General features: G+C 39.1%; 1 protein-coding gene across 4 annotated transcripts in view; it reads left to right on the top strand.

Annotated features, from left to right (window-relative positions):
- The window catches only part of MAST4 (microtubule associated serine/threonine kinase family member 4), a 277440-nt gene that overhangs the window by 151263 nt on the left and 98780 nt on the right, over positions 1–27397 (top strand). Inside the window, exon 1 of one of the 4 annotated variants that reach the window (XM_005530083.3) lies at positions 24883–25095. The exons of the other annotated variants lie outside the window; for them this stretch is intronic. Within the exon in view, the coding sequence (XP_005530140.2) occupies positions 25004–25095 (92 nt within the window). The 5' untranslated portion in view covers positions 24883–25003. Of the gene's footprint in view, positions 1–24882; positions 25096–27397 lie in introns of those variants that run through there. 4 annotated transcript variants of the gene reach the window in all.

Here is a 27397-nt window from a genome sequence, read left to right as displayed (position 1 = left end):
ATTGCAGTGTGTTTGGAAAGAAAGCATTTCTGCATATTTAAAGTTACTGAATCTCAGTGCAGGAAGCATCCTGTCAGCTTGTAGGGGAAGAATCTGTCAGTAGGCCATGGTATCTTTCTCTTCAGCTATCTGTTGTTTATCCCAGCACTGCCTTTTAGAAAGGCCTCTTTCTGTGCTGAATAATAGCACTGTCAGAGATTAAAGCATTATAAAAATCCTGTTTGTAAAAATTCATCAGGAACAAGACGTATTTTACATACGTAACTGCACTAATGACCTGTATTGACATTCTGGAGGATTCCTGATAGTTTCTGCAGTAAGTATGTTTACCTAATTTAGCGGTGTGTTTACTTATACTTGCTTAAAACTGATTAACTAATCGGTGTGCTTTCAGCTATTTAGAGAGTAGCTAAATGAAAACGTGTAATTTTAATGTATAGTGATAGTAAGTGTAATCTTTTATTCATAAATGCCAGCATATGTTTACCCCAGATATGTTAGTCGATGCCTATATTAATTTCTGTATGTACATTCATACATACCTCTAGTATACACTGACGTGTCAGGCATGTATGTATGCATGTTACAGCCACCATGAGAACTTGCTAATTTTATCTAGGTAAATAGATATGGTTACGTCAGATCCTTTAGTATTCCCTGGGACTGCCCCATTCTTGCTGGATTAAAAAAAAAACCCAAGAAAACCCTGAATTCTGCAGATGCCTGCGGTAAAAGTTATTTAGCTAAGAAAGATTATTATCTCTGGCATCTGCCATGTGTTAAAGAGAGGGCTATAGGTAAGTGTGCAGTGTAGCAAATAATTTATTCTAATAATCACATGTAGCTGACAGAGCACTTTATTCCAATGAACAAATGTAGGTGTCAGACCAAACAGACCAGACCAGTCATATCAGAACTACATTTGTGAAATGTCTCAAAAATTCTGCATTTCAATCAGGCATCTTCTGGTAAGAGCAGTGTGTGTTAGCTGTGGGCAAGCTAAGCTCTAGATATTTTTCTGAAAAAAACAGCATTACTAATTTCTCAGGAGTTTTGGAGGAGGGGGTCTTATCGGAGATCTCATTAAAATGGTTGCCATGAATAATTGATAATTATACTTCTTTTGAGATGTGGCAATTTAAATATTTTTAAATCAGTCTTCACCGAATTATGTAATCATCATGTGAGAATAACATCACTAGCTGCAAAGGACGAGAAAGGATTCATGTTTTTCAACGTATGTGTGTGTTTTTATAATATGAAGTAATTGTTTACTTCCTCCTTTTTCAAAGTAACCTAACATAATTACACTTGCTGTTCCATATTTTCAAAATGTTTAATACTGATAACATTAATAGTTATATTTCAAATTAAATATCAATCATTGTTTCTGCTAAAATGTTGTCTGGATATATTTACTTTTTCCATGTATTTGAATTATTTTTGTCATCACACTTGCTACTTTTTGAACTTGATTTACCTACAGAGAAAAGAAAATATCATATTTTGGTTACTGGCACATAATGATTTCCACAGAGTCATTCTCTCATGATTTCCCAGAGTTGAGTCAATGCAGACTCAAATCATGTTAATTGCAATCATTTAAAGAAGAGCATATCTAGGGGGGGAAAATCAAATTTATTCCTTGCACCCTGAGTCTCATGAATTTTCTTTCAGAAAAGTTTAAATGTTGCGACTAGAATTATGTTGTCTCCCTGAGAAACAAGTACAGTCTGTCTACTTTATATTCATTACTTGCAAAAAGCTCCTTGAAAGAATATTAAATCCAAAATAAAGCATTCCAAATTTAGTAAGTGTAAGAAGTAAGGCTGCCTGTCATACACTGTGATAATTTGTTTTAACAGGTTTTTGTAAGTCTTAAAAAAGCAAAGCTGAAGAGTGAATTCTATAGAAGAGCTGGATTGACACACCAGTGTCATCTCTTGGTGGGAATTTTTAGATCCGTAGTACTAGCACATCTGATGTTGGATGCCCTCAGAGTCTGTACCATTACTGAGACTCTGATGTGTTACAGTAGCGACAACGAGGAAGAATATGAGTAGCTACTAGACAGTGTAGGACTTCCACCTGCTGTGTGTGAGCCGTCCGGTAGAGGAAGGGCAGTGCCCATTGCCATAGATTATTTCTAAGATTTGTTCACATCAAGGTGAATTAGGGATCTCAGTCTGGGGCTTGAAGTGAATGTATTCTTCTTCAATGCCAGAGCTGGTTTTTTTTCCTTTCCTTTTAACCATTCTGGCTTTAGTAGATTCTTTATTCCCAGTTGTTACTCCATAGCAGTCCCCTTGCTCTCTGCTGCAGCCCTGTGCTTTTGGCCAGTTGATGCCAGTTTTCTTCTTCCTCCATGTAGACTATATTTGGATCAGTTCCAGCTTTCCCTTACTGCTTCCGGTCCTGTTGAAGTCTGGTGGTGGTCTGCATTGCCTGCCTCCACATCCTACCTTGCTGTGCCCGCAGGAACTGCAGTGCAAGCAGTGACCGTGCAGCACAGGATTGTTGCCCAGCCTGACTGGTGGACAAAGGGGGGACAGCTGGGGCCAAACAACCAGCTCTGCTGCAGTGGAGATGAAGAGACAGAGCAGATGAAGCATAGAAGTACAAAAGCAGTTTTTACAAGTCTGTCCTGTACTGATCATACAAGAAACAACAATCTTTCCAGTGCGTGTTGTCGCAGGTCAGTGCAGTGCGACGGAACAGAGACTGCCCCAGTGGAACAGCCGAAATCATCCTGTTGATCCACATGTTTTTCTGCAGACCTGCATGGGCTGACTGATAGGAACCTGTGTTCAATTTAGCCATTTTCAAAGTGATATATCAAGCCATTGGTTCTTAATGGATCTTGTCAGCTGAACACTACACGGGTAGTCCGCAGCTGTAACCAAGCTAGCTTGCACTCAGCTGCTGGTGCTCTTCTGTGAACCTTGTTCAGAGATTATAAAAGGCACAGCCAGCAGCCTTTACTCATACACAGTAGCCTTGTCAGAAATTACCTGCAGGCTCATCCTTGTCTCAGTGTGCAAGTCTCTGCCAAACTTTGTGCCTTCTCCAAGGCACCTCAAAAAGGAAAAAGTTGCAAAAATGTACAATATCAAAATTGTATTCCTAATCTGTTCTAGAAGCAGTAGTACTCTTCCTGCTGAAATGTTCAGAAAAATCCAGGATCAGGTATCCACCTTGAAAGATTTTTGAAGGCAAAAATCTGGCAAAGTGTTATGCAATTGAAAATCTAAACTGGACCTTGGCTGTGCTTAGCATATTGGCCATCTGCATCTCCACTGGGGACAGGACAGGAGTGCTAGCATTGGCAGGCTGCAAGGGTCTGGCACAAAGCAGAACATATCTTTATGAAGATGAGCTGAAAAAAGTTCCTCATAAGCTTCTGCCTTTGCTCAGTCTGCAGAGAGTGGTTTTTTTGACAGAAAGCTAAAGCAAATTGCAGTGAGAGTTATGCTGTAAGCATGGTTTAAAAAGAAGCTTTCTTGTGAGTTTTGTAGGGAAATGTGCATATAATAGCATATTTTAAAAGAGCATCTCTGAAATCTGGCAGTGGCCAGCTGTTTTTTTGAGAATCCTTTTGAATGGAGATGTACTTGAGGCAACTTCTTAAAGACACCTTTGAAGTCAAATGCTCAAGTAAGGATTTTATGGATGAATTGTTTATATCCATGTTTGATTACCTGGAAGAAGAACTTGGCATTTTTGAGGAAACACTTCATAATTAAATTGATGCTAACTGGAGCACTTCTAATTTTCAGTAAATGTGCAAATTTTAGGCTCTCAGAATGGAAGTTTTTATTAAAATTTTCATATTGCTGATGGAAGTTTTTCATGAGTTTTAGTTTTCTTTTTGTTTTTTTACATATAAAAAACTTAAACCCCCTGCCCCTCAAGATTCTTTAAGAGGAAAAAAGCACCCCAGTTGCATATTCTGTTTGGTTAGATGTCTAAAAAAAGTTACCATGTTTCAGCACTTTTGGGACTTTGTACACAAACTTTGTTCCTGGAGGAAGTCTAGCCTAGTCAATCATACGCATCAACACCAATTCTCATATTTATTTTTATTTAAATCAATTTCATTTTCAGTCAAAACCTCTGTGGCTACTGCCAATCACTTCATTCAGGAGGATGGTCATGTTTTGGTTCTAACCAAAGCTCCTTTCATAACTCCTACACTAAAACATGCAACTCTTGCTAAACCTTCTGTTTACTAGAGATGACATTATTTTAACTTGCAGTCTCACCCCAAGGAGCCTGAGCCCAACCCCAACAAGCCCCTGCAGTCCATGCAGTCCTCTGTTCGCTTTTCATTTTTGGAGGTAAGCAAGTAAACTTCCATTGTTGATGTTGTCTTCTGCATCCAAAACCTAATGATCAAAACATATTTCAAAAGGAAAAGGGAAAAAAAAAATTAAGTATGTCTCTGCAATCCAAAATACATTTTACTTGATCAGCTGCTGTTCTGAAGGTATTTTATTGGAAAAAAACCCAGAATAATTGGTATTTTGAGACCTAGTACAGAGACTCTAGATGCTGATGTATAATTCTGTGTTGTTTTGACTGCTTAGGAGTGTATCTGAAATATTACAGTTTGCTTCCTGTGATCATACCTCAGATTGTATTCTCACATAACAATGTGAGAAGTTTAAGGTGCATTCAGAAATGAGGGTGATTCATGAAACACATGGTTATTTTTTGCTTGAGTGAGGGTTAGTAGTGAGTTGAGTGATTCAGAAGAACACAAAGTCGTATTCAGTAAATTGGTAGGACTGTTTTGCCTGCAGGACTAGGAAGATTTTAAGCTTTGCTTCTATTTCAGTAATGTTCTTGATAAGCCTTAAAAGCTACATGCAACATCCTGTTCACCTTCTTCTTTCTTCTATTTCCATGTTTATTCATAAGAATATTTCTTTTTTTGCCCTTGTCAGAAAGGTAGTTGTCTTCATGAGATCAGAAAATAATGATCATTAAGTGCTAAAAATTACTTTGTAATCCTCCCTAATACATAAAACTATAATAATAGTTGATGGATGTTTCTGATACAGAAAAACTTCTTTTACTTCCTTATTTTCTGTTTAATGCAGAAAGTTAAATTGCTAGTCAGCGATCTCATCGATGTCAGTCATTGACATTCTGCTCCATAGGGAAAGTAGTTTTTAAAATCAGTTACTAATAAGTTATCAATGCCTCAAGGATTAAAAAAAAACAAAACCAAGTCACTTTTAATTTTCATCATAGGTCTCACTTGTTACTGTGAGAATAAGAACTACCACCTTATTAAATTACATAATAAAGCATATTTTTGCTTTTTTTGGTACCACCTCAAACATGGTGTGTCAGAGTTGCTTGGATGTGTTAATCTCCTTCAGTATACTGACCAAATTAATATGTGAGAGCCCTTCTGTCAAGGCTTGATGTGACACTGAACAATGGAGCAATAACCTAAAGACTTGATACGTGTTTTTGAAGAAATACTGTAGTTTTTTATATATTCTGTTTTGTTAGGGAAGAGTTGATATGAGAATCCCTTATTTGTGCATTTTTTGGAATAATTTAAATAAAGACACTTTTTTCCTCAGTGAAAACACTTCTATGTTTGATGAATTACTAGCAAAATCATCAGCTAGTATAGAATGCTTAATGAAATTAACATTTTCTAATTGGGTTTTTATACAGCTAGAAAAATCACTTCCCTTTTTAGTGAAGGATGTGCTCTTTTTCAGAATTTCAGTTTTGTGGAATCAAAAAGCTGTATACAAATTTTATATTTTGTATTTTATATTTTGTATGACCTGGATGACCTGCTGAATGGCCTTTGCAGATGCGTGGATGTGCTGCTGTGCAAACTGCGCTATAGACACAGCTCTCAGTGTTTTTAGAACTCAGACCTTGTTTACCCCTCTGGGTGGCAGAGACTTCCAACAGTGCCAAGTTTGAGCTTTTCATCCTATGATGGAGGACTTTGGGAGCAGACTTTTCAGATGCTTTTTGAAGAAGTAGAGTGGAAATTACTGATTCTGCTTGATGTGGAACCTCATCCCTTGATACGTTTGGAAAATGTCAAAGCTCATAAGGAATTTTCTTAGGTTCTTTTGTCCTGAAATTTATGTAAGTCTCTGCTGGAATGGTTACCTTTTCCCTGGACCGGAAATGTTTAAAGTCTGATGAAATCTGAAACAGAGTGCTGTATTTATCTCTAGCTGTAGAGGACTGCTGATGTACTGAACATCAAATGTTTTAGTTACTAGTTATTCTTAAGCTTGACCTAGTGTAGTGGAAAGATGGAATGTGTTGGTTTTTAGGGTATATAAATAATTAGCATTTCCTGTTCCATTAGCTTAGAATACTCCCATATGTGGGAGGAATTACTTCAGTGACACTACTTCTGCTTATATTCAGAAATGTTAACATGGGAGCCTTACCAGAATGAATGGATAGGGTTTTCCTGTGTTATTTCTCTCTCTAACGTGCTGGCTCGTCTCCCTCATGGCCTTCGACTTGCACAGCTGCTCCTTGGGCGGTTGTTTTTGTTGAACTTCTGCTTATAGCAGTTGTCACATATAGTAGTAGTCTAAAGGGAACCTTTTGCCAGCTAGATGATGAAGATCTTTTCAAAATAAACAGTAATATCCTGCTGGTACAGTGTGAATCTACCCATTCTTTACTTTTGAGAGAGGGTGGGGGATGAGGCGGTATTTCAGAGCTCAGGAAGGATCTCAGGCACACATTTGCCATTATATTTTTATGTTTAGTTTGAGTCACCTGAAAACTTCCAACTGCTGTGTGGGGGAAAAGTACATGCAGTTTTAGTACTAATGATTATAAGCAGCAGATTTGCAAGAAAAGAGAGAAGATGATGTAAAGAACTGAGCACAGCTACTGAGATATTTAAGATACTCATGCTTCTAACATAATTTTAGTGTTTTTCTTTGCTGTGGATAATTTGGAGTCCTTTATCAGAGTAACAGGGAGTGGAGTGGGGAAAGTATTTAAAAATAAACAGGAGGAAACACTAAGTGCTAGAAGTTATAGTAGCTTCTAGTAAAAGCGATAAAGAAGATGGAAATAGTAAATTAAAAATATATATAACAGCATGCATTTGAACTTGAAGAGTGCAGAGTGGTGATTGTCAACAAAAAATACCTTTTTGTTCAACCTTTTGCTTTACTGATGTCATTGATACTGGACTGGGAGAAAAAAAAAATATCTAAGGTAGTTGATAGAAAGCTCTTAGTTTCTAAAAAAAAGAAAAGGTTATAGTGAATTTTCCAGAAAGCCTTTATTCTGGAGCATGAAGATTGCACATATGTCAGGCACTGTACATGACAGAAATGTTACTACCTGGCTAAAACTGGTGAAGAAGTTGACAGAATTCATTCTGAAGCTTTGAAAAAGAAAGCATTAAGTAAAAAAGGCCATGTACACTTTTTTTTAATGGTCAAATTTTTTATAGACTATTTTATGAGGAAAATCCAGTTCACCTGACTGTATCCACAGCTAAATTGTCAGGAAGGCAAATGAGAATTATTATCTATACCTTTTGGTAATGTAATCTGCTCTTTTGGGAAGCTTGTGAGGATTCCACTGTAAACACTGCATTTTACATGGGGTCATGTTGTCAAATGATTATGTGTTGCCAAGAGTGGCAATTAGAAGTATAACTGGCATGGATCAACTCATCCTATGGCACTGAGTTGAAAGAAAAACATATGTCAGTGTCACAGAGAGCTTGCCACTTTTTGGTATTTAGTATTAAGTTCTTATATCTGGAAATTGCCAAAAAATGTTGATACCTGCATTTTTTTTTAATGTAACCTGAATCTATAATATGAATGAGTAACCGTTACAAAGGGAGAATTAATATAAGACTTTAAAAAATAAATTTATACAAATAAAAATTAAATTATTACATTTTATGCAAAATTTATTTAAGCTGTCTAAATTCATATACCAGATTGTTGAAATAAAAGTCAGTGTGCTCCTATTCTTCCACTTTGTTTGCATCCCCTTTTTTCCCCCTATGACATTCTGGATTTCTGAATTAGATAAAGACAGAAAGCTTAAAATAGCTACTTTCTAACAACGGTATTGGTTTGTATTATTAAATCATCAATGAAATGGATGGCTTCTGTCAAAAAATGAACAGTAGAGTTTGCAGTGATTTTTTTATTGTTCTGAAAGTGAGCATGTTTAAAGAGCTTTTAAATGTTTTCTGGCTCTGTGTGATCCTGCATGGGCAGGTGAGGCATATACACCCATGTGAAAGATGTAATGGACAGTAGGAATTTAGTTTGTTGTTTGGTTTTTACATTACTGAAAGCAATAGTTTGTTTCTAAAGTTAGCAGCATTCCCGTGTTTTGGGAGGAAGGTGGTGTGGACAGTGTTGGTGTGTTCTGCTGCCTATGTGGGCTGGCTGGGCTGGGGCACTTGATGGGGCTGCTGGGCAGAATTGACTCAGGGACTTGCACTGCCAGACTGATGTCCAGAGGCTCTGTCTGTCCTGCCCTTGACCCTATTGCCACGACCATGTTCCTGCCCTCTTCTCCATTAGCTCTTGATCCTGTGGCTGCACCAAGCTGAATCTCCACCGTGAGTGACAGCAGGCCCCTCTTAGGAGCAAGGAGGGAGTGGGGCAGTGCTTTTCTGCATGGGGGGACCCAGTGGCAGTTTGTACTTGGACTGGCACTCCACTGCCTTTGGCAGCACTAGCTGCCCACTCAGACCGGAGCAACAGCCAAGGTGACAGCTGTTATAAATGCTGGTTAATGATTAAATCTGGTGTAAGCATACAGTCTAGCTAGACAGGGAATACTGCAGAAAAAGAAGGACTAGTTACTCCCTGATGAGGAGGGACTTGTGCAGACACATGACATGGTTCTGTCAAGGTAGAGTAAAATTGTTGTAGAGGAGTTAGCTATTAAATCTGGACTCTTCTGGTCTCAAAAGTAGTTTTACTTCTGTGTTATTTTACTATGGAACTGCTACTTCCTGGATTCATAAGGTTTTATAAAAGCCACATGAGGAGTACATATCAGAGGATGCCTCCTTTCCCTCCTTTCCTCAGTGACATAGCTTCCATACCCAGAGATTCTCAAACAGGCATTTTGCTTTAAAATTTATTTCCACCTTAACTTTCTGATACCAGTACAAAGTACATTGACCTTAAGGTTATGCTGAAAGATGAAGCTGTTGATTTGTTACCCTGAAAGGGGAAGATCTTGGGAACAGCTGATATGGATAAGGGAAAGAATCACTTGGCTCAATTTCTTTCTCAAATTTTTCTTTAAAATGAGGAAAACCTGCTGTTTCATCTCTCAAAATAATCTGATTAGTATTCATGAACATCAGCCATGAAGCACGAGTTCCTCAAGGTGAAATAAATTAATCTTTGGCTTTCTCTTCCAAAAGTAGTCATTCTGCTCTGAAGTTATTTTTATGTCCTTGCTGTTCTCTTAACTCTTTGGGACTACTTACTTATTTTACCATATGAAACATTTTCCTTAGCTCTTCCCCATACTCCCTCATATTGAGACTTGTGACAGGTCAAAGGGAGAGCTGTTTCCATTGGAACTTGAAAATGGAAAATGAAAACCAATTTCATTGCATGTATAATTTTTTTGTGATGTACAAATGAGATGTGAGAAGTAAGAAAAGCAGCCCCTTACTCAGCAGATGTCATCTCTTGTGTGCTCAAGTGTGCTATTCTAGCTTCAGCTTTTGAAATACTTTACGAAGTTTTCTGTTGTTTGAGCTCTCTGGAGTCACAGCACTGGAGATTTTTGCTTGTGGGTCATCAGTATTTTGTTGAGTGCTAATCTGCTATATGTGTATATATAACCATATTAGTATTGTAATGACATTGCACCAGTGTAAATGAGAGTTCAGCTGAGAACTGCAGAAGCTGTCATCAGTGAACATGGAGTCCCCTGGAGGATCTTCGGTATTAGTTTTTATCCAAGACGAATATAGGGATCTGAATTTCTGATTCCATGTGGGGTTTTATGAGCTGGTGCTAAAGAGGGTGTGGTTTTACTTGTCCCACACTGATGCAAAATCAGGGAGGTTAAGGCTGTATTGTTATGATGATGTTTTGTAAAGCTTCTGGAGTATAAAACTTGATTTTGTCATATCATAAAGATTAGGCTTTAAACACATTTAAAAGCTCCCATGACAAACTGAATTCTTCTATATGACTTTGTCTTGTGCACATAACTTTTTCAGTTTAATTTGTGGCTTGTACTACTTGATATTATTCTGCAGAAAGATTTAGGTATATATATATTTAGATCGAGTAAAGCAAGGAAAAGGAGCTTCCCTCTAAGTTTAAGGGACAGATGACAGTATTTTAGAAAGCTTACCAGAAATAGAAATCTTTGCTTTCATCCTGTGTTGTTGGGTGGGGTTTTTTTTTTGTGTGTTTTTTTTTTTAATTTATGCGTAAGGTGCATCTTAAGATATCAAGGAAGTTCTTATGACGCTTATTTTTTCTGATAGACTGAAAGCTACAGACACAGAGCTCATGTGAATCATTTTAAATGCCAGTTTGTTGATCTCCTCTCCCTCAATTCTCATAAAATTCCTCCCAAAGTACTTGTGTGCTAGTTTTTTTTAAATCTTTTGGCCTTTCAGGTTGTATTTTGTGTTTACCATTGAATGTTAAATTTTTTAATTTGGTATGCTAGACCTTCTAAGCATTTTGAGACGGTAACGTGAATTTGAATTTGAAAATTACAGTAATTTTGGAGTGGGTCTGTAACAGGGGAATGCTGAATCTGAAGACAGATTTTATTTTTTATTCAAAACATTGCTTGTAGAAACGTCTTTCTTACAAGTTTGAAGTCTATGCAGTCATAGGAATGACCTGAATGGAGATTCCTTGAACTGTTTTTTTACTACTTTTACTACTTTCTAAAACAGAGAATTAAAATATTCTGGAAGTATTTCCCACTGAGATATTCCCTCATAATAATGCTTACTTTTACCATAATTTGATGTTCTGCTCAGCTTACTTAGGAAAGTGTTCATTGGCTGATATATGAATGTTTTTGCCATACAGCTCTTAAACACAAATGACCTGGTACAGGCACATTTTGAAATCAAAACCTTATATTACTCTGTAGATTTTTCTTTCCCCACATTTTTAATTAAAAAGTCCTCACAGCGTAAGTTGTTAATACTTACAAAAAATTTACCACACCTAAATCAGAAATTGTAGGAAAGGAGGGAGGATGACCAGGAGTTCTATTTGGGGCCACACAGAGACTAGGTGAGTTGAGTACTGCACACTGTGGTGTTAAGAAAACACTGCAGTTCAAAGAGGCAGTTAAAATTTGAATAATTTATCTGCATTCTACGTATAAAAATAACTCTTATGGTGGGTCTTGAAATGTACTGGAAAATGGACAGTCTGCTCTCTTCCTGTGCTGTCATACTATGGAGTTTCATGTACATGCAACTTACTTGCTAGCAGTTGTCATAAGTAGCTGTGTGACTGTTCCCATTGACCTCTTCACTTTGCCTGCCTGGTTACATATCTGTTAGTAGTGACTGAAATATGCTGAGCCTCAGCTGCCCTCAACCAGCATGTACAATTCAGACTTTTGTAGTATGGCTTCAAAACTGGCTTAATCTGATTTGTTGAGAATGCATTTAGTACATTGTAAATGCAAGGTCTCTACTATCCAAAATGGGACCGTCTGTAATCTGTTGTCAATCAGTTCTTGCAGATAGAGAGAAACAGCTAGGTTACCCTGACAATTGTCCTATATTTTTCTTTAAAAATTTTGTCTGATAGGGATGTCAGTGGTTCACTTCCAGCAGAAGTATTTCTTGAGGTAATTCCACCAAAAATCACAAATTCTGCAGTCTTTTTGCAGCACAATGGCAAATTTCAGCTGGTCCTTGTGTGAGATGCCAGAGGAAAAAAATCCTGCAGCTGTATTCTTGGGATGGAAATTCTCAACCTTGCTCAATGCCAATGCTGCAGGATTATGTTGCATCTGCATCATTTTATTGCACCTTGATAAATATAGACGCAGAACAGAAACCAGCGCTGTGTGCATCAGCCTTCCCTACAACACACAGCTCCAGCAGAGGAAATGCTTTGAGACTCTCAAAGACTTCAAGTGGGGAATGCAGAAGAAGGAGGTGTGCATTGGAAGTACACTGCTGTCCCTGCAGTGGCCTTCTGTGAGGGTTTCATTATTTCTGTTGTACACTACACAACTTGTTTCCACTGCTGTGCTGGCTGAATTGCTTCACACTGAAAGTTGGTGATCATTTAGGGCGTCTTGCTTATAATAGCTTATTCTTGAGTACTATAGAAGTGATAGCTTCACAGTTCTGAAAACCTTTTAAAAATTAATACTGTAGAAACAAAGTGATAAATAGGAATGAAAATGCATGAGACTGAGCCCCCCCAGAAGTAGAAATCTTCTCAATCCTTCTGTTTTTCAGAGATCTTGTTTCTACTCTTGCTTGCCACTAACCATTTCAGAAAGAAGGTACTTGCATAGGTTCCTAGAGGCAATGTCTTGCAGCTGTAAAAAACTGGAGAATGTCACTAAACTGGTGTGTTTGAGACTTCACATTTCCGATGCCAGTTGTGGCTAGCTTGTCGTTGATGTGTGAGATGCATCAGTGGTTAGCACAGGGAATGCCAGTGCTCCCGATCGGAAGAGCTGTTCCACAAGTAGTCTCATGGCTTGTAGCAGGAGAGCAGTTTCCCTGGATGTTGTGGAAGAGGGATACCTCATGGCATGATTTGGGGACACAGGCTGATAAGCTACACCAGTGTCTCTGTCTTCTGGTATGAGATGAGATGCAGCTGGGCTCTTGTAAGTGTGCAGGGTGAACGTAGTTGTGAGCATCTCTAAGGAAGCATTTCCACCTACTGCTGGGACACCACTTTTCTTAGAAAGTATTGGAAGCTCCTTCTGGGCTAGAACATTGGAAGCAGAAAGCATTGAGGAGCCTGAGGCTGGAATGATCCAAACTTAAGTGTCCTTGTCTCCATCTCCTGATAACCCAGCTTTCACACACTAGTGTGTCTGTCAGTTTGTGGTAATCATTCCCTGTGTGGTGTGGCAACATCAGTATTCATGTGATTCTGTAAATCTTGCGTGTATGTTGTCACATCTGGCTTTGATAAACATGGTGACATGCTGAGCTTGTCCTAGAGCAGTCTGATGCTCAAATCCACAAGGAACTGTTAATGTTAATGCTTGTTAACATTACAGACTGTGAGAGGAAATGATCCAGACCTGCAAAATTTTTTCGTAGCACTAAGAAAGCTGCTGTCATAGACCAGAATCATGGCACACCCTCTGTTCATGCCAGGAGTGATGGAGGCTGCTTTCACTGCTCTTCAGAAAGAGATCAGCAAGACTCTGGTTGGGCTGGAAAACAGAAGGTGGTTTGCAGTTAGCAGCTCAAGCATAGTAACACTTCAGCCGAGCAAAACTGGTGGAAGGTTAGAGCTTCAGAGTTACCAAGCAAAACAATGTGTACCTTGAAAGAGGACAGAGGGATTTGCTCCAAGAAGGCTTCTTGGATGGGAGATGGCATGATACTGCTCGGCTAGGAAAGCGATTTCTCAAATTGATAGAAAAATATATGGTGGCAAGAACAGGCCTAAACTTTCACACAACAAAAACACTCTAAAGGACATGTCTGTGGGACTGTGAAGTGCAGCCACAACACTGGCAAGGAGTTCTTGTCACGTTTAGAAGTTGTAGACTGGTTGCTGTAGTTCTGTTGGCAAGTACATAGGGTCATATTCTATCAAGTTTGGGAAGGCTGTAAATGCTGTGTAACTACCCCAGCTGATAAAACCTAAAGTATTTCTAAAAGTTGGTGTAGTACCTGAGAGAAGGGGATGATGGCAAGTGGTAGTGTACATAATTATCTACAGAAGCCAGTTTTTCATTATGAGCAGCCTGGTATGTTCCACCTTCACCTTCATGCTGCTGTTTCTTTGCCAAGAGAACATGTAGGCTCTCCCCACGCAGTCTGCCACTGGACTGATGAAATCTGCTTCTCTTGTGAGTATGCAGAAGTGTGCAAGTGTGGATGCTGAGGAACAGCAGAATATAGAATAGGCTGAGACAATCCTTTGTCAACATTAAGCGTGGTAATTTCTAAATTTTGCAGAATTGAATTGTTGTGTGATTTTTAAAAGCCCTCTACCAGAAAAAAAAAAGCGCAAAATACTGAGATAAATGAGTATGATGATTTAAAAGAAATAAACCATATACATTTACATAGTTCAGGCTCATTAAAATTCGTAGTAAGCCATGTCCAGATGTGACTAGAGATGGTCAAAGAAGAGACTGATTGAATGGTGAAGGAGTTTCTTGCTGGTATAGGAAGAGTATATATTTGCAGCAGGAAGTACTTATAAGTCTCTTTCGTGTCAGGATCTTAATATTTCCATAAAGTTATATACACTGCAGTTATATGAATGGAATAATAAGGTTGTCTGGTATCAGAGAAATTAGGACACTTAGTGGTTTGAACTGCTATTTGAAAGCTGAACAGTTTATCACGTTGTTTCTACTATAATAGAGTTTTTCAGAATGCTGGAGGCCTAAAACAGCTAATGTGGGTTGTACTGATCCTCTACATCTTGGTTTACATAGTTTTGACAGTCTTGGTGACAATTCAGGTGCTGACTTTAGCTTCCTCATTAGAGAGAGCTGATGTGCACTCTTAGTCCTACAAAAATAAGCTGAAATGTATTTGCCTGTCTTAGGAACTGGAGGGGGAAATTCTGTGATTTACCATGGTGGCCTCCCTGACTCTTGTCATTCTCCCTGACAGGCATATCAGAGAGATTTAAGATTGTATCTTGACTTATCTAGATGCTTTTCAACTCCTGCATATGTAGTCTTCGCTTATAGTGGGGGCAGGAATTGTAGGAATCATTCAGTACCTCTGAATCTCTGGAGTGGTCAGCCCAAAGAAGATGTCCCTATTACTATCTGCTTCTGTCTTTCCTCTTTTTTTTTTTTTTTTTTTTTTTTTAGTATCTGAACATTTGATACAGGTGTTTCTGGAATTATCTTCACTGAGTTCCCAAGAAGTAGAAATACCTTTGCTTTGCAGGTGGAGAACTGAAACGCAAACAGTTTAAATAATTTGATGACACTAGGTCTTAGACCCTGCGGCATCTTAGCCATGAGGTAATTTTTAGTATTTTGTCCTTAATTTTGAGAATTTTCGGTCATTTTTTTATGAGCATAACTAACTAAAATGATCTTTACTAGTCTTTGAAATCTAGACACTTGCTTTTAATTTTGTTTCTGTAAAGTTCCCTTCTTTCTATGCAGTTAATTCTATTGCTTCCAGTGGTCTATTTGGCAGCCATGTCATCTGCATGTCGGAAAGTTAACTGTTTAGTAAACCCCACAGACATAAGAAAATGTGCTCAGTGTAATTATGGTTATTCAGAAATTCAGATTTAAACCTGAGGTATGTGCTGAAGCACACCTATGATTGCTTATTATTCAGCCTTTTGAGGAGGAGAGCATTAAGTGTGACCTGTAAAGAGATTTAAGGATATTATGAGCTTGCAGTGCTGTGTGGTCAGGTCATTGAAATACCAAGGGTAGCATTAATGGGCAGTCCACATTATAATCTTCTAAAGATAATGTTTTCCCTTTGAACTTCCTGTGTACCTAAATTCCAATTTGCCAGCTTGCACTGCATGGGGTGCCCCATCTCACGCTGCTCTGCTGACAACAGATCCATCACATGGATTAACTGAAGCATGAAGCCAGATGAATGCAGGGAAAGATCAGGAAATGGCTCTACTTGGGTGTATATATATTGCAAAGCTCTGAGTTCTTGGCACCTGGTTTTTATTCACTGTCATTTAAATAATGATTTTAAAGAAAATTGTGTGTTTAAAATACGGGAAGCAAATAGAGTACTTCTGGGGAGGAGCCCATAATGTCTTTGCTCTGGCAGAGACCTATGATGGATCTGTAACTATCAGTCTTGTGCAATCTGACTGGGTGATTAATTTAGGAAATTGAATATGTAAATATTACAGCTGGTGAACTTTTTTATCTCACTAAAGACAGCATTTATAATGAGGAAGTGCTTTTCAGTTCAGTCTCACAAGAGTTGATCTGTTTAGACTTTGATTGACAGACTTGAGGACTTCACTGTGCTGACCTCCATTAAACCTCCCCTGTACCCCAGAAGGTGTTTTAAGAATGGAGAAAGTTACAACTCATGATGACATCTTTCCCAAACCTATTAAAAGCTATCAAACAAAACTTGAACTTGATTTCTTTCTGTAGTTCATTTGACTAAAAATAGAGAATCCCTGAAGTTTGTTTCTCAAATTTGTGAGTATGGCACTGGGATGTCCCAGGACAGAGTTGAACATGAGGAAATGGCTCTCTATAAGGGGTAGTATTTCTCTCAGAGGAATATGTTGTTTGGGATTCTTCAAACCAGAAAGCTGTAGTGGCAAGATAAAATGCTCTACTTAGCCTTTTGAAGACTGTGGGTTTTGGACTCTGTTTTTCACAATTAGAAATTTATAAAAATGAAACAAACTAAGATAAACTTATAAATGCTGAACAGTATTATTTTTTTTTTGACATATGTGTTTCAAACTCTATTTTATGTAGTTCGTTTCCTGTAATAAATAAAAGTTGTTCATGAATATTTTCATCTTTAAAAGGTAGAGAAAGGTTGTGTACTATAAGTTGGATTTATACAGATTCATGTTATTTCAAAATGTCAGAAACAAAATTTTAACTTTTCAGTGTAAAAACTAATAAAAGCTTCTCTATTAAAAAAAGGTATTTCTACAATTGAATTAATAAATATTTTTTTCTCAAAAAATGGGGCTTAGTTGACTGCAGCTATGATCGGGAATGGATGGCAATATCTAAGTTTGTAACTGTTTTAGGAGAATGATTGTATCCACATTTTCTTAAGAAAGTTTTAGGAGTTGCATTTTGATCCTTAATAATGCCATTTGCCACATAGGCTATGGCTGTTGACTTAAAAAGATGCTTGATAAAATACGGCTGGATGTGTGAGACATCAGGAGAACATCTAAGTGTGTAGAGTGGTCTAAGCCAATGCAATGAAATAAGTCTTAAGTGGTGATTGTTTCACATGAATGCTCAGAACCATGGAAAACTTCATTGTGAGTCTTTACACATCTGTTGGATAACATGGTGCCTACAAATTTTTATCAGTGGGACTGCAGCCATAAAAATGGTTAAGTAACGACTTGAAAAAATGATGTAATACTCTTAGGATGCTGTTAAGTGCTGGCAAAAAGGTACTTGAGGAACAAACAAAGTAAGATAGAATAATGCTAATACTTATTAATACAGTATTCCTCTCCCCACTCCCTGACATTTGTAGTAATAAAGTCAAGGTCCAAGCATGATGGTATCTGGAAAATCGTGTCATCTTTATTAGATGTTTTCTGACCCTCTCTGTACTTGCTTATCACATAAAGCAGCACCTCTGAAATGTAGTAATGGTGCTCTACCTTCTAAGATAAATGAAAATTCAGTAATAAAATAGGAAATGGTTCTTGCACATCTTCTCATTAGTTGGTTTGCTAAATTAGCTCAGAAGGAGAAGCTAATCTCTAGGCCAGAGTAAGTAGGCAGCATAGCTGTTATCATGGTTGGCTCATTCCACTACAGACAGCAAAATGCTGGATTAAAAATAGTATTGCCTGATGTGAATTCTGATGCCTGATGCAGATGGATAGACAATATATTTAACTTCCAAATATATTGTGCATAATTTTAGAACCTTTCAGAAATGGAGGGAGATGCTGGGGCCATTGCTTTTCCTAAATGTGTTTATGTTAGATGAGCTATAAAAAACTAGGGCGGTGGGAGGTATTTTTTGTATTTTGGATTTTACTTCAAAACTGGTTAGAGTAATAGTGTTTATGTGTATTTATAAACATAGCTAAGAAAACAGGAATTTGGCAGACATATATTGTACACCCACAAAACATTCTTTTGTACTGTGATTTCTTCAACTTATTTTTACACGGAACGTGCTGCAGTGAAAATCCTGTGCAGTCACTAGACGGTAATAAACACAAACATCAACCACTAGGGGGAGCAAGATTTCAATTCTTGTAATTAAGCGTAGTGCTAATAACTAATTAGTACATCTTAAGCATTGAATGTACCATTCATTGTATAAAGTGAGATCTTTTAGTTTGAAAACCTTTATAAAATAGGTTGTAGACTTTGTCTACTGCTTAGGGCTTTTTTATCCATACCCTAGTGCTTGTTTGAACTGTGATAATTTTTTTAGTTAGAAAGTCATATACAGGATTTACAGTGATGGAAAATCCCTGTTTAACAATGGGTAAGGGAAAAGAGTTTAAAACTGCTTTTTTGTCTGCCTCGTGCAGATTGAACCCATAACTCTTTGTATGAGGGGAGGACATGATACATTTGCTGTTCTTACACTCTGTTTCCGCATGAATATCTCTTACTGCTGGGGAAATGCATACTGGATGATGAAGGTTCTCTGATAGACTTGACCAAGTGAAATAAATGAATTTTTTCAAGCTGCACACTATAGTTCAGACTATAAGTTTTTTTCCTTGAACTCCTTATACCTATTTTGCAGCCTTTGGGAAATGCCACAACTAGCTGCATCTTAAGCCCTCAGTGCTCATTTATATCATCTCCTTGCTCCCATGAGAAATTTTGCTGCTTGTAGAACTGAGGGACATTTATTCTTTTATCTATACATCATATAAAAACGTAGCTATTTATCTATGCTAGTACCTAAATTGTTTGCCTGATATCTGCCTTCCAGATTCTACAAAATGTATGTATATTATGACTGGGGGCTGCTTTTGTCCTTTGGTATGACTTGATGGCTAGCAAGGCTATAATGCATGTTGTTCAAAGAAGGCTGCTTTATCCAATGATAAATTATCCTGTTCCTGTGGTTACTTAGTTCCTACACCTTGTTTGCTAGAATTTTTTACTTGTTTTAAATGAAAAACATAACCCTGTATGATCTACTAGAAATACTTAATGTGCAGTTGTCGCTATGGACACGTCGCTAAAGGACATGGAATGGTTCACACAAACATGTCTCAGTGGTATGACAGGAAAAGAAGTAACTTTATTTTCTGATTCCAGTATTTATAGATTCTCGACAATGACCAGGGATTGGATAACCAAGTTGCCACCTTCCCAATCACACTGGTCATACGAAATGTCCATCAAGAGGTGTTTCTTAGTAGGAATGTGTAAACAACTTATATTTACAGTTACTTTACTGGGAAAGTAACTAAAATGGTGAAAACAAGATCAGAAGGCTTAGTTTTTCAGGGTGATATGCAGTTACTTTTTAAAATCTGTAGGTGAATTTTAATGTTTCTCTTATGCATAAATATTTTCTTCTGTTGTAGTGAGCTTATTACAACATGGTTAAAAATTACATATTTTACAAATGTCTTGATACATTGTCAGCTGACAAGTTAGCTTATTGACCAGACTCGAAATCTCACTTGAAACACCTTTTGGGCATGCTGTCTCTTGTGGTACTAAGCCGCTGTACCTGAACTCAGTATTGGTAGCAGCTAATATCCTGTTTGTTCTTTTCAAGGAGTGCTATGCCATGATAGCTTTGTTCAACCATTATAATAACTTCCAGCTATTTCAAAATACTTTGAAAATAGCAATAATTGAATGAGCAGCTTCTCCAGTTCCTTCGTCATTGGATAATAATTATCTGACTCAAGGGACTCAACTAAACCAAAACAAATCCTCTCAAGGGATGTGTTAGCTCAGTTCTAATCTATTGTTCTTCTAAGATGTTGATGAAGTGAGAAGCATTTCTTTGTTGCTAAAAGATGTGATTTCATTGTCTTCCTAAGCCCATGAAAACGGAGAAGGTATCTTAAAGTGACCTGTTTTTTACCCTGGTTCACAAATTAACTCTTCTTTTTCAGTATGGGGGGGGCAATGCTTTTAAGATTTTACTAGTCTTAGTGTCACTAAGGAACTCTATTGTCTGTATTGTTGCTGGTATTGTTGCATTCAGTGTACATCGCCCTAAATGATGAGAATTGAGCATTCTGTAATGCCTTTGGGCAGTGACTTCTCAAGATTTTAATACGTTTTGAAAATTTCCAGTGTTTATTAGTGTAATTATCAGCGTGAAGATGGTAGATTAGATAACTTTTGCATTGGAATATTATGTGCAAAATATTGATTTATTATCAGTATGGCATTGTGGTTTTAAACACGGACTTTCAACTTCGTAAGCAGTATTTTATGGTGGTACTTAAAATCCGTAATCGGTGTTATACAATTAAAAAGTTACTGGGGAAGAATTTTTATTGCTGTTAATTACTGAAGTAAATGTTGACTTTTTTTTTTTTCCCCTCTTATATATTGAATGAGACTTTTTTCCTGAGGATGCTTTTTATAAATTTGCTTTTGGAAATGTAATCTTCAAAGCAAGGGTAGATTAAGCACCTTTCCTGACTTGAGTGATACGATGTTTTTTATCTTCAAGTGAATATGAAAGGGAAAACTTAATGATCCTTACCCCTTTTTTTGTTACTTGCTAGCTTATGTAACTCTTCGTGATAAATAAAAGCCATCACCCAATTTCTATACTAAAGCATCTCCTAAGAGATGAAGTTGCCTGAGCTGCTTGTTGTTTTGCAAGTGGCTGTATAGCAGATAAGTTTTAAGCAATAAATGCTGTTAAGAACATGTTTGCAGGTTCTTAACTTCATTATTTTATTTATTTTTGATAACTGCAGAATTCTGTTTTAGTTGGATACTGAGGGAAAGTTGCTGAACATGCCAATAACATTTTGTTGCAGGAGAACTATAGCTCGTTGTCAGCTATGCATTTACCAATATGACATAGATCTGTTACTAATAATTCGGGGTTTTCATATTTTTAAAACATCACATTTATTGGTAAATTTCTTTTGTGCAGTCCTACGTGGCAGAGATAAGTTAATTGCAATGGCTTATGGAACACAACAAAATACATCTGTTGATTCTGTGTTTGTAAAGTATAAGCAGCATTATCAGTATTGCTAGTGAAAGAGGCTTCAATTTTAGGGACAGGTGCTGAGTAGGAAGTGGTCCTGCTCCCCCTGCCTCCTTGCATGACCCTTCATTCCATCCATGTCCCTTCTACTGGGTGTGGTCCTGGGATATCCTTCATTGAGCTGATTCAGCTCACTAAATTGGGAGAGAAGTTGTTTTAGCATCTAATAAGCTTGCAAAACCTCACTCTCCCTTGAAGTGTTTGCTTTGAAATCAGGCATTTCTATGTCATGGAAAGTCACAAACAGCAGGCACCACTTCGGAAACCATGTCATTTATTGACAGGCATTGCAAAGTCTTCCCCGCCATTTACATGTTGTGCTCTTAAAGGATAAGGCCTCTGCTTTGCTTTATGAAGCATATAACTTGTATAAGGTTGTTGTGGGATGATGCTGGACTTCTTGCAAGTACCTCCCTTCATTTTCATACTTTTGTTAAAGTCTCTATAGTGCCTTAATATGCACATGTCCAGCAAGCACTTCAGGAAAATAATTATTCAAGTCTCCTTGCTTTCAAGCCCATTCTACAAACAACATGACTGATTAGCTGGACTGTGTGCGCATGTAATTGTGCACAAAAAAACAAGGTGAAGTTACATTTGGATCTATGGGTCATGGAATTTGGGAAGCTATTGCTTGTGAATAGTCTGTACAGAATCTAGAGACAGAGTTGCAAGGGATTTGACCATCACTGTTTGAAGTGTTCACCGTTGATTGATATGATCATATGTCCTGGTTCCAGTGTTAAATTTTGCAGTAGCCAGAAGGGGGCATGGCTTTATGAAGCATGAACGTGGAGGTTATTCTATACCAACTCGTGTGACTCTCTGGGAATGGGAGGAAAGGGTCTCTTTCGGGTTCGTGGAGGGAGTAATCAGGTATTCATGGGGGTGTTGAGAACTCACATGCCAATCATTAACTTTTTGTACACTCTTTTGTTTTTGGTGCTGTTACTGTTCATTTGTTTTGATCTTGTTTCTAGTAAATCGTTCTCATCTAAACCTGTAATCTTTATGCTTTGTATCTCCAGTTGTCTCCATCCTGCTGCAGGGGTATGGGGGGAAGGGGGAGAGGGAAGTAAGTGAGTGTCGGATGGTTTGTAGAATCTCAGTGGGAGCACTAAGTTGGGGAACATCATTCCTAAAACCATGATGTTAGGATACCTATCTCAGTTACTATATACATGGACAGGAACAGTTGCCTAGAATTTATCCTTTCTTCTGTCCTATTTTTTCTCCTTTCTGATTTTGCAAAAATGCACTTTTTCAGATAGTGAAATCTGTATAATGGCTTTTAGTATAATCATGTGTGGTTTTACACAGAAGGATTAAACTTTTTTCCCCCATCTGAATTTGCCTACTTGCAAACACTAGACAATTTTTTTCTTTTTTTCTGGTGGGTCTTTACCAACATTATGATAGGCTAGTCTTGCTCAATTTTTAAAAGGTTTTAGGGTATGTTTCAGAATTGGAGACTTCACATAATTTTGATAAAGTGGTAGATTTTCACAAAGAAATCATGAGTTCAGTTTCAGTCCTGGGCTTGGAACAGAAAAGATAGGTAATTTTTTGCCTTAATGTGAAATAAAGTTTGGATGTCATGTTCCATGATCACTCCACAAGATATGTGTCTGACTGAATTATGGAAACTAAGCTGCTTTTGTTATTCTTAACTGCCTCGTAGTTAGAGTAATGAGGTGAGGGGAGAACTCGCAGGGCAGTGAGGACACTGAAACTTCTCCTGTGTGATAGGTGGAAGACTTCGTTTTTAATCTTCAGCCAGTGCTTTTCGCAACATCAGTTATGTATAATTCTCTGGTTTCATGATTGTGTACAATTCTTTCCCCAAACACACTGATTACATGCAAAAACTTGTGTATATAGCAGAGAAGATAAAGTTATAGAGTTCATGGAGGAGGAGGTGTTTCTTATACTGAGATTTGAGAATTCCCTTCTTACACAGTTTTAAGGAAGGACTGTTGCCAGCCATGCTTGCCCTCAAGTGAACCTTTAAAACTTCATGCTCGGTATGCTTAGGCATGCCTCAAAGTGAAAATAAATGGATGAGAGTTTTTCTTTTACTGGCTGCAGTAGATGTGAATATATAGTGTTAATGGAGAGGTATAAAAAGAGCAGTCATGCTGGGAAGTGCTGTCCCGTGGGGTACAAATGGACATCAGCCCAAGCCTTTCTTGTACAAGAAAGTCTGACCTGAGACTTAGATGAGGCTGTTTTCCCTTCTTACATGGGAATGGTCTTTTCTAAAATGTTTATGTCTTTAAAGAAGTGTTTGATTATTCTTTTGTGTTTGATCAATGTTACACTGACATTTTCTGTGGCATAACAGTAAACGGTGTTTGCTGGGGATTTTTACTAAAGCCTTTGGTGCTAAGTAGGGTGAGAACTGTCTCATCCCGAGCGTCATGTGAGCCCTTCCAGCTCTGCTCTGTGACCCTCAGATAAACAAAAAGGCAAGTGGAAATTTTTAAGTACATTGAAAATACCTCCTAGTTAGTCAATCCACAGTATCTTTTCCTGTACCTGACTATCACTGCTTCGACATCTGGAGTTAAGACATTATGGAATGACAAGGTAGTAGAGTAGTAATTTTAGAAATGCTTTTATTTGCATACTGCAGAGATATGAAGAAAAATGCTACACAGAGCTGCAGAGGGAGGAAGGAGATGGCTGGAGAGCGATGCTGGAATTAGGTGTGAAAAGGCTGAGGACAGCAGTCAGCAGAGACTAAAACGAGGAGTGAAGGTGGAATGTTGGGTGGTGCGAGTCAAGAAAGCAAACCAGCTGAGTTGGAAGGCAGCTGGGAAATGGCCAGGAGGGAAGCAAAGGAAGAAAGCTGGAAGGAAGAAGGGGAGGAAATGAGTCAAAGTACCTGAGGGGTTAGGTCATTGTTATGAGTGGGAAAGGTACTCAGAGCCTTTCTGTACCCTTCTCTTGCCAGCCTGTGCTTCAGGGTAGCTTTCTCAAAAGAGGTAGCTGGCAATGGAGGCAGGCGGTTGTCCCACCTTTCGGTGGCAAACGCTTGATGTCTGGAGTGGCAGGTAGCCATTGTGACAAACGGTAATTAAGTACCTGGTACCGTCAGTTCTCCCGGGAGAGGCACAAACCCCAGCAGTGACACACGTACACCATGCACTGCACCGAGACCCTGGTCCTTAACTTACAGTTCCCTGCACGTCCGAGTGTAGCCGGCGGGCGGCTCCGACCCGCCGGGGGCTCTGTGGGGGACCCGCGGGGCTGTGCTGTGCTGTGGGGGCTGACCCGCGGGGCTGTGCTGTGTTGTGGGGGCAGACCCGCGGGGCTGTGCTGTGCTGTGCTGTGGGGGCTGACCCGCGGCGGCTGTGCTGTGTTGTGGGGGCAGACCCGCGGGGGCTGTGCTGTGCTGTGCTGTGGGGGCAGACCCGCGGGGGCTGTGCTGTGCTGTGGGGGCTGACCCGCGGGGGCTGTGAGGGGTGCGGGCTGACCCGCGGCGGCTGTGCTGTGCTGTACCGGGTGCGGACTGACCCGCGGGGGCTGTGATAGGTGCAGGCTGACCCGCGGGGGCTGTGCTGTGCTGTGCTGTGCTGTACCGGGTGCGGACTGACCCGCGGGGGCTGTGAGGTGTGCGGGCCGCCCCGCGGGGGGCTCTGACCCGCGGTGGGCGGGAGGAGCGGCGTGGCCTCTGCGCGGCCGCCAATGGCCGGGGCGGGGCGGCACTTGCGGAGCAGCCGCACGGAAAAGTTTCTGTCGGTTCGGGTTGCTGCTATCTCTGCTCTCCTTCCGCCCTCACGGAGGCTGGCTGCCTTCCCGCTCTCTTTCCCTGGGCTGTTGTCCCTTCCTCCTCTTCCTCGTCGTACTATGGCACTGAATTATTAAGCTTTCAAAAGCAGAGAAATGGATATGTCGGATCCTAGTTTTTGGACGCTCCTTTCCAACTTCACGCTGCCTCACCTGCGGCGAGGCAGGCGGCTCCGCCGGACTCAGAGGTAAGGCAGGCCGGCCGGCCGCTCCAGGTGCGCGGGAGCGGGCGCTTGGATTTCCTGGTCCCCGGCAGAAGGGCCCTTGGAAGGCGTCGGGACCCGCGGCCTCCTGACTTCTACTGGTCTGGAGCTGCGAGAGATGAGAGCCTCTCCTTGCGAGGCCCTTGCTGGTGGTTTTTCTAACCAGACGCTGCATAGTACTCTGCCTCTGTTTTATAAGATACTTTCTTTTGTCCAGCCCTTCTACCCTCCTCCTTTTTTCCCCCTTAAAGACATTTCCAGCTTGCTCTCCGGTATTCGACCTTTTATTGAAAACAGATATTCTTCATATGGACAGCTCAAGATAGCCTGTTTGGTTCGGTGTTTTTAAAGAGACAGGTTTGCATAAGTACCTTTTTTAAACCAGTCTAAATTGACAGGAATGTTGGTACAGGAATGGCCTTTTTTTTTTGTTTCTGTAGCATTTTCATTATTGTCGGGAGGGGGAAAAAAGGCTTGGAAATGGTCAATGCTGAGTAAAATTGCCATCAGTGGGCAGAAGACTGACAAACTTTCATATCATGGTCATTTTTTGTGCCATAGTGGCCCTTTCAGTTAAATATATATTCCTATCACAAGGAAAAGAAAAGATGTATAGAAGTTTGTAACTTTGTACACTAGTACCCCATATGCCATTTTTAGACACACCAGGTGTAGTGTTAAATTATGACATGCTTCTGACTCTGAAACTACCTCGAGTATTGGCTTATGTATTGTCTTTGGAGAATGTGCATAAAACGTTTCTTCTGCTGGCTAAAAAGGTGGCACAAAGCAAGCAAGATAGAGGCTTAGCAAAGTTGGACTTCACTAAGCTTTAAGTATTTGTGGTGTGATTTTTTTTTTCAAAAGAAAATTACTATCTATTTAATGGCAGAAAGTTTAAAATAAGAAAAACAAGTGGCTTGTTTGACATCAATGAAAAAACAATTCCTGCAGTAAACATCTATTCTTTGTGTCTTCTACTTGGGGTAGCTGTAAATGCTGAGTTATTTTATAATTTCTATCCCTCTCCTGTAAATAATTTTTCACTCGCACAGAACATTAACTGAGAATCCAAATAGTTTTACGGATTTTTCTGCTGAGATGTGTAGAGGTCTTTTTCAAATTGTCTTCACTGTTCTTACTCAAATTTGGTTTGTATCTGTGTGAAGACCTACCTATTACAAACATATGGCTGTGTGGCAAGTTGAGGAAGAGAGAATCTTCATAGATGTCACAAGAGGCATGAAATAAATATTTACCATTGGTTGGTTTGTTTTATATATTTGGATGCCTTCCTGCTTTTCAAACATATTCAGTGCTGTACTAGGTTTGTTGAAACTTTTTAAAGCACCATTGAATATTGTCTCAGCATATTACATGTATGGTATGTCAGTGAATAGTACATGCCATGTATGTACTTGTATATACATGTATACATGTATGCAGTAGCATTTGACGTATTATATTAAATATTTAATGCCCTCCCTGTAGGCAAAACAATGTGTCACAGCACTGTGAAGTGAAAAAGTGAGCATTAGAATTTCAAGGCTACTTACTGTTAATGGGCCCAGATAACCCTCCTTTACCAGGTTGGTTCTATCCTCTGCGAGGTGGGATGTCAGAATCTGCTCTGTTGATGTCTCCTGGGGAAGGTTCTCCACACACTTCTTCAACTCTCATCTTAAAGAAACACTTCTTCAATCTCTCTTCTTAAACTCATCACCTGCCTCTGCCCTCCATACTCATAATTAATTTACTAATGTAAGATATAAAACTTACGGAGCAATAAAACTGTCAGAAGCATAAAACCCAGCATGGATAGCACAGGTACTCCTGACTCCACTTTAGAAATGGGTTTGTATTAATTAAGGTACTATCCAGGTTTGCATGTTCTGTGCTGTGTCTCACCTGTATTATCTTTACAGGCTCAGTCAGCCATAGCTGCAGCTGCATGCAAAAACTGTACGGATAGCTACTTACTTAGCTTAACTTGTTAACAGGATGCCTTCCCTTTCTTTCTAACATTGCTGCTGGTTGCCACTTATGTTGAGTAGCTTCCCAGGCATTTTAGATGCCTGAAGAGTAGGTTAAGGAGTGAGATTTGAAGGAACTTTAGTTCCTGCCATCTGATTCTCCTTTTGGGCTTAAGTGAAAGTTTCGGGTCCACTGATTTAATGGAGATTTTTTCTTAATATTTACACTGCCTGTGAAACTTGTCTAGCCTGGTGCTTGCCTAGGTGCTTCAGGAAAACTTCTGAAGAAGTGTTTCTTTCTGGTTGTATCTGCA

This window comes from Pseudopodoces humilis, chromosome 4 (genome assembly GCF_049639895.1).
Source record: "Pseudopodoces humilis isolate 2021_Gansu_Grassland_sample_001 chromosome 4, ASM4963989v1, whole genome shotgun sequence".
Lineage (NCBI taxonomy): Eukaryota > Metazoa > Chordata > Aves > Passeriformes > Paridae > Pseudopodoces > Pseudopodoces humilis.
Note: the sequence above shows the minus strand (reverse complement) of the source record. Positions and strands in the feature narration are given on the sequence as shown.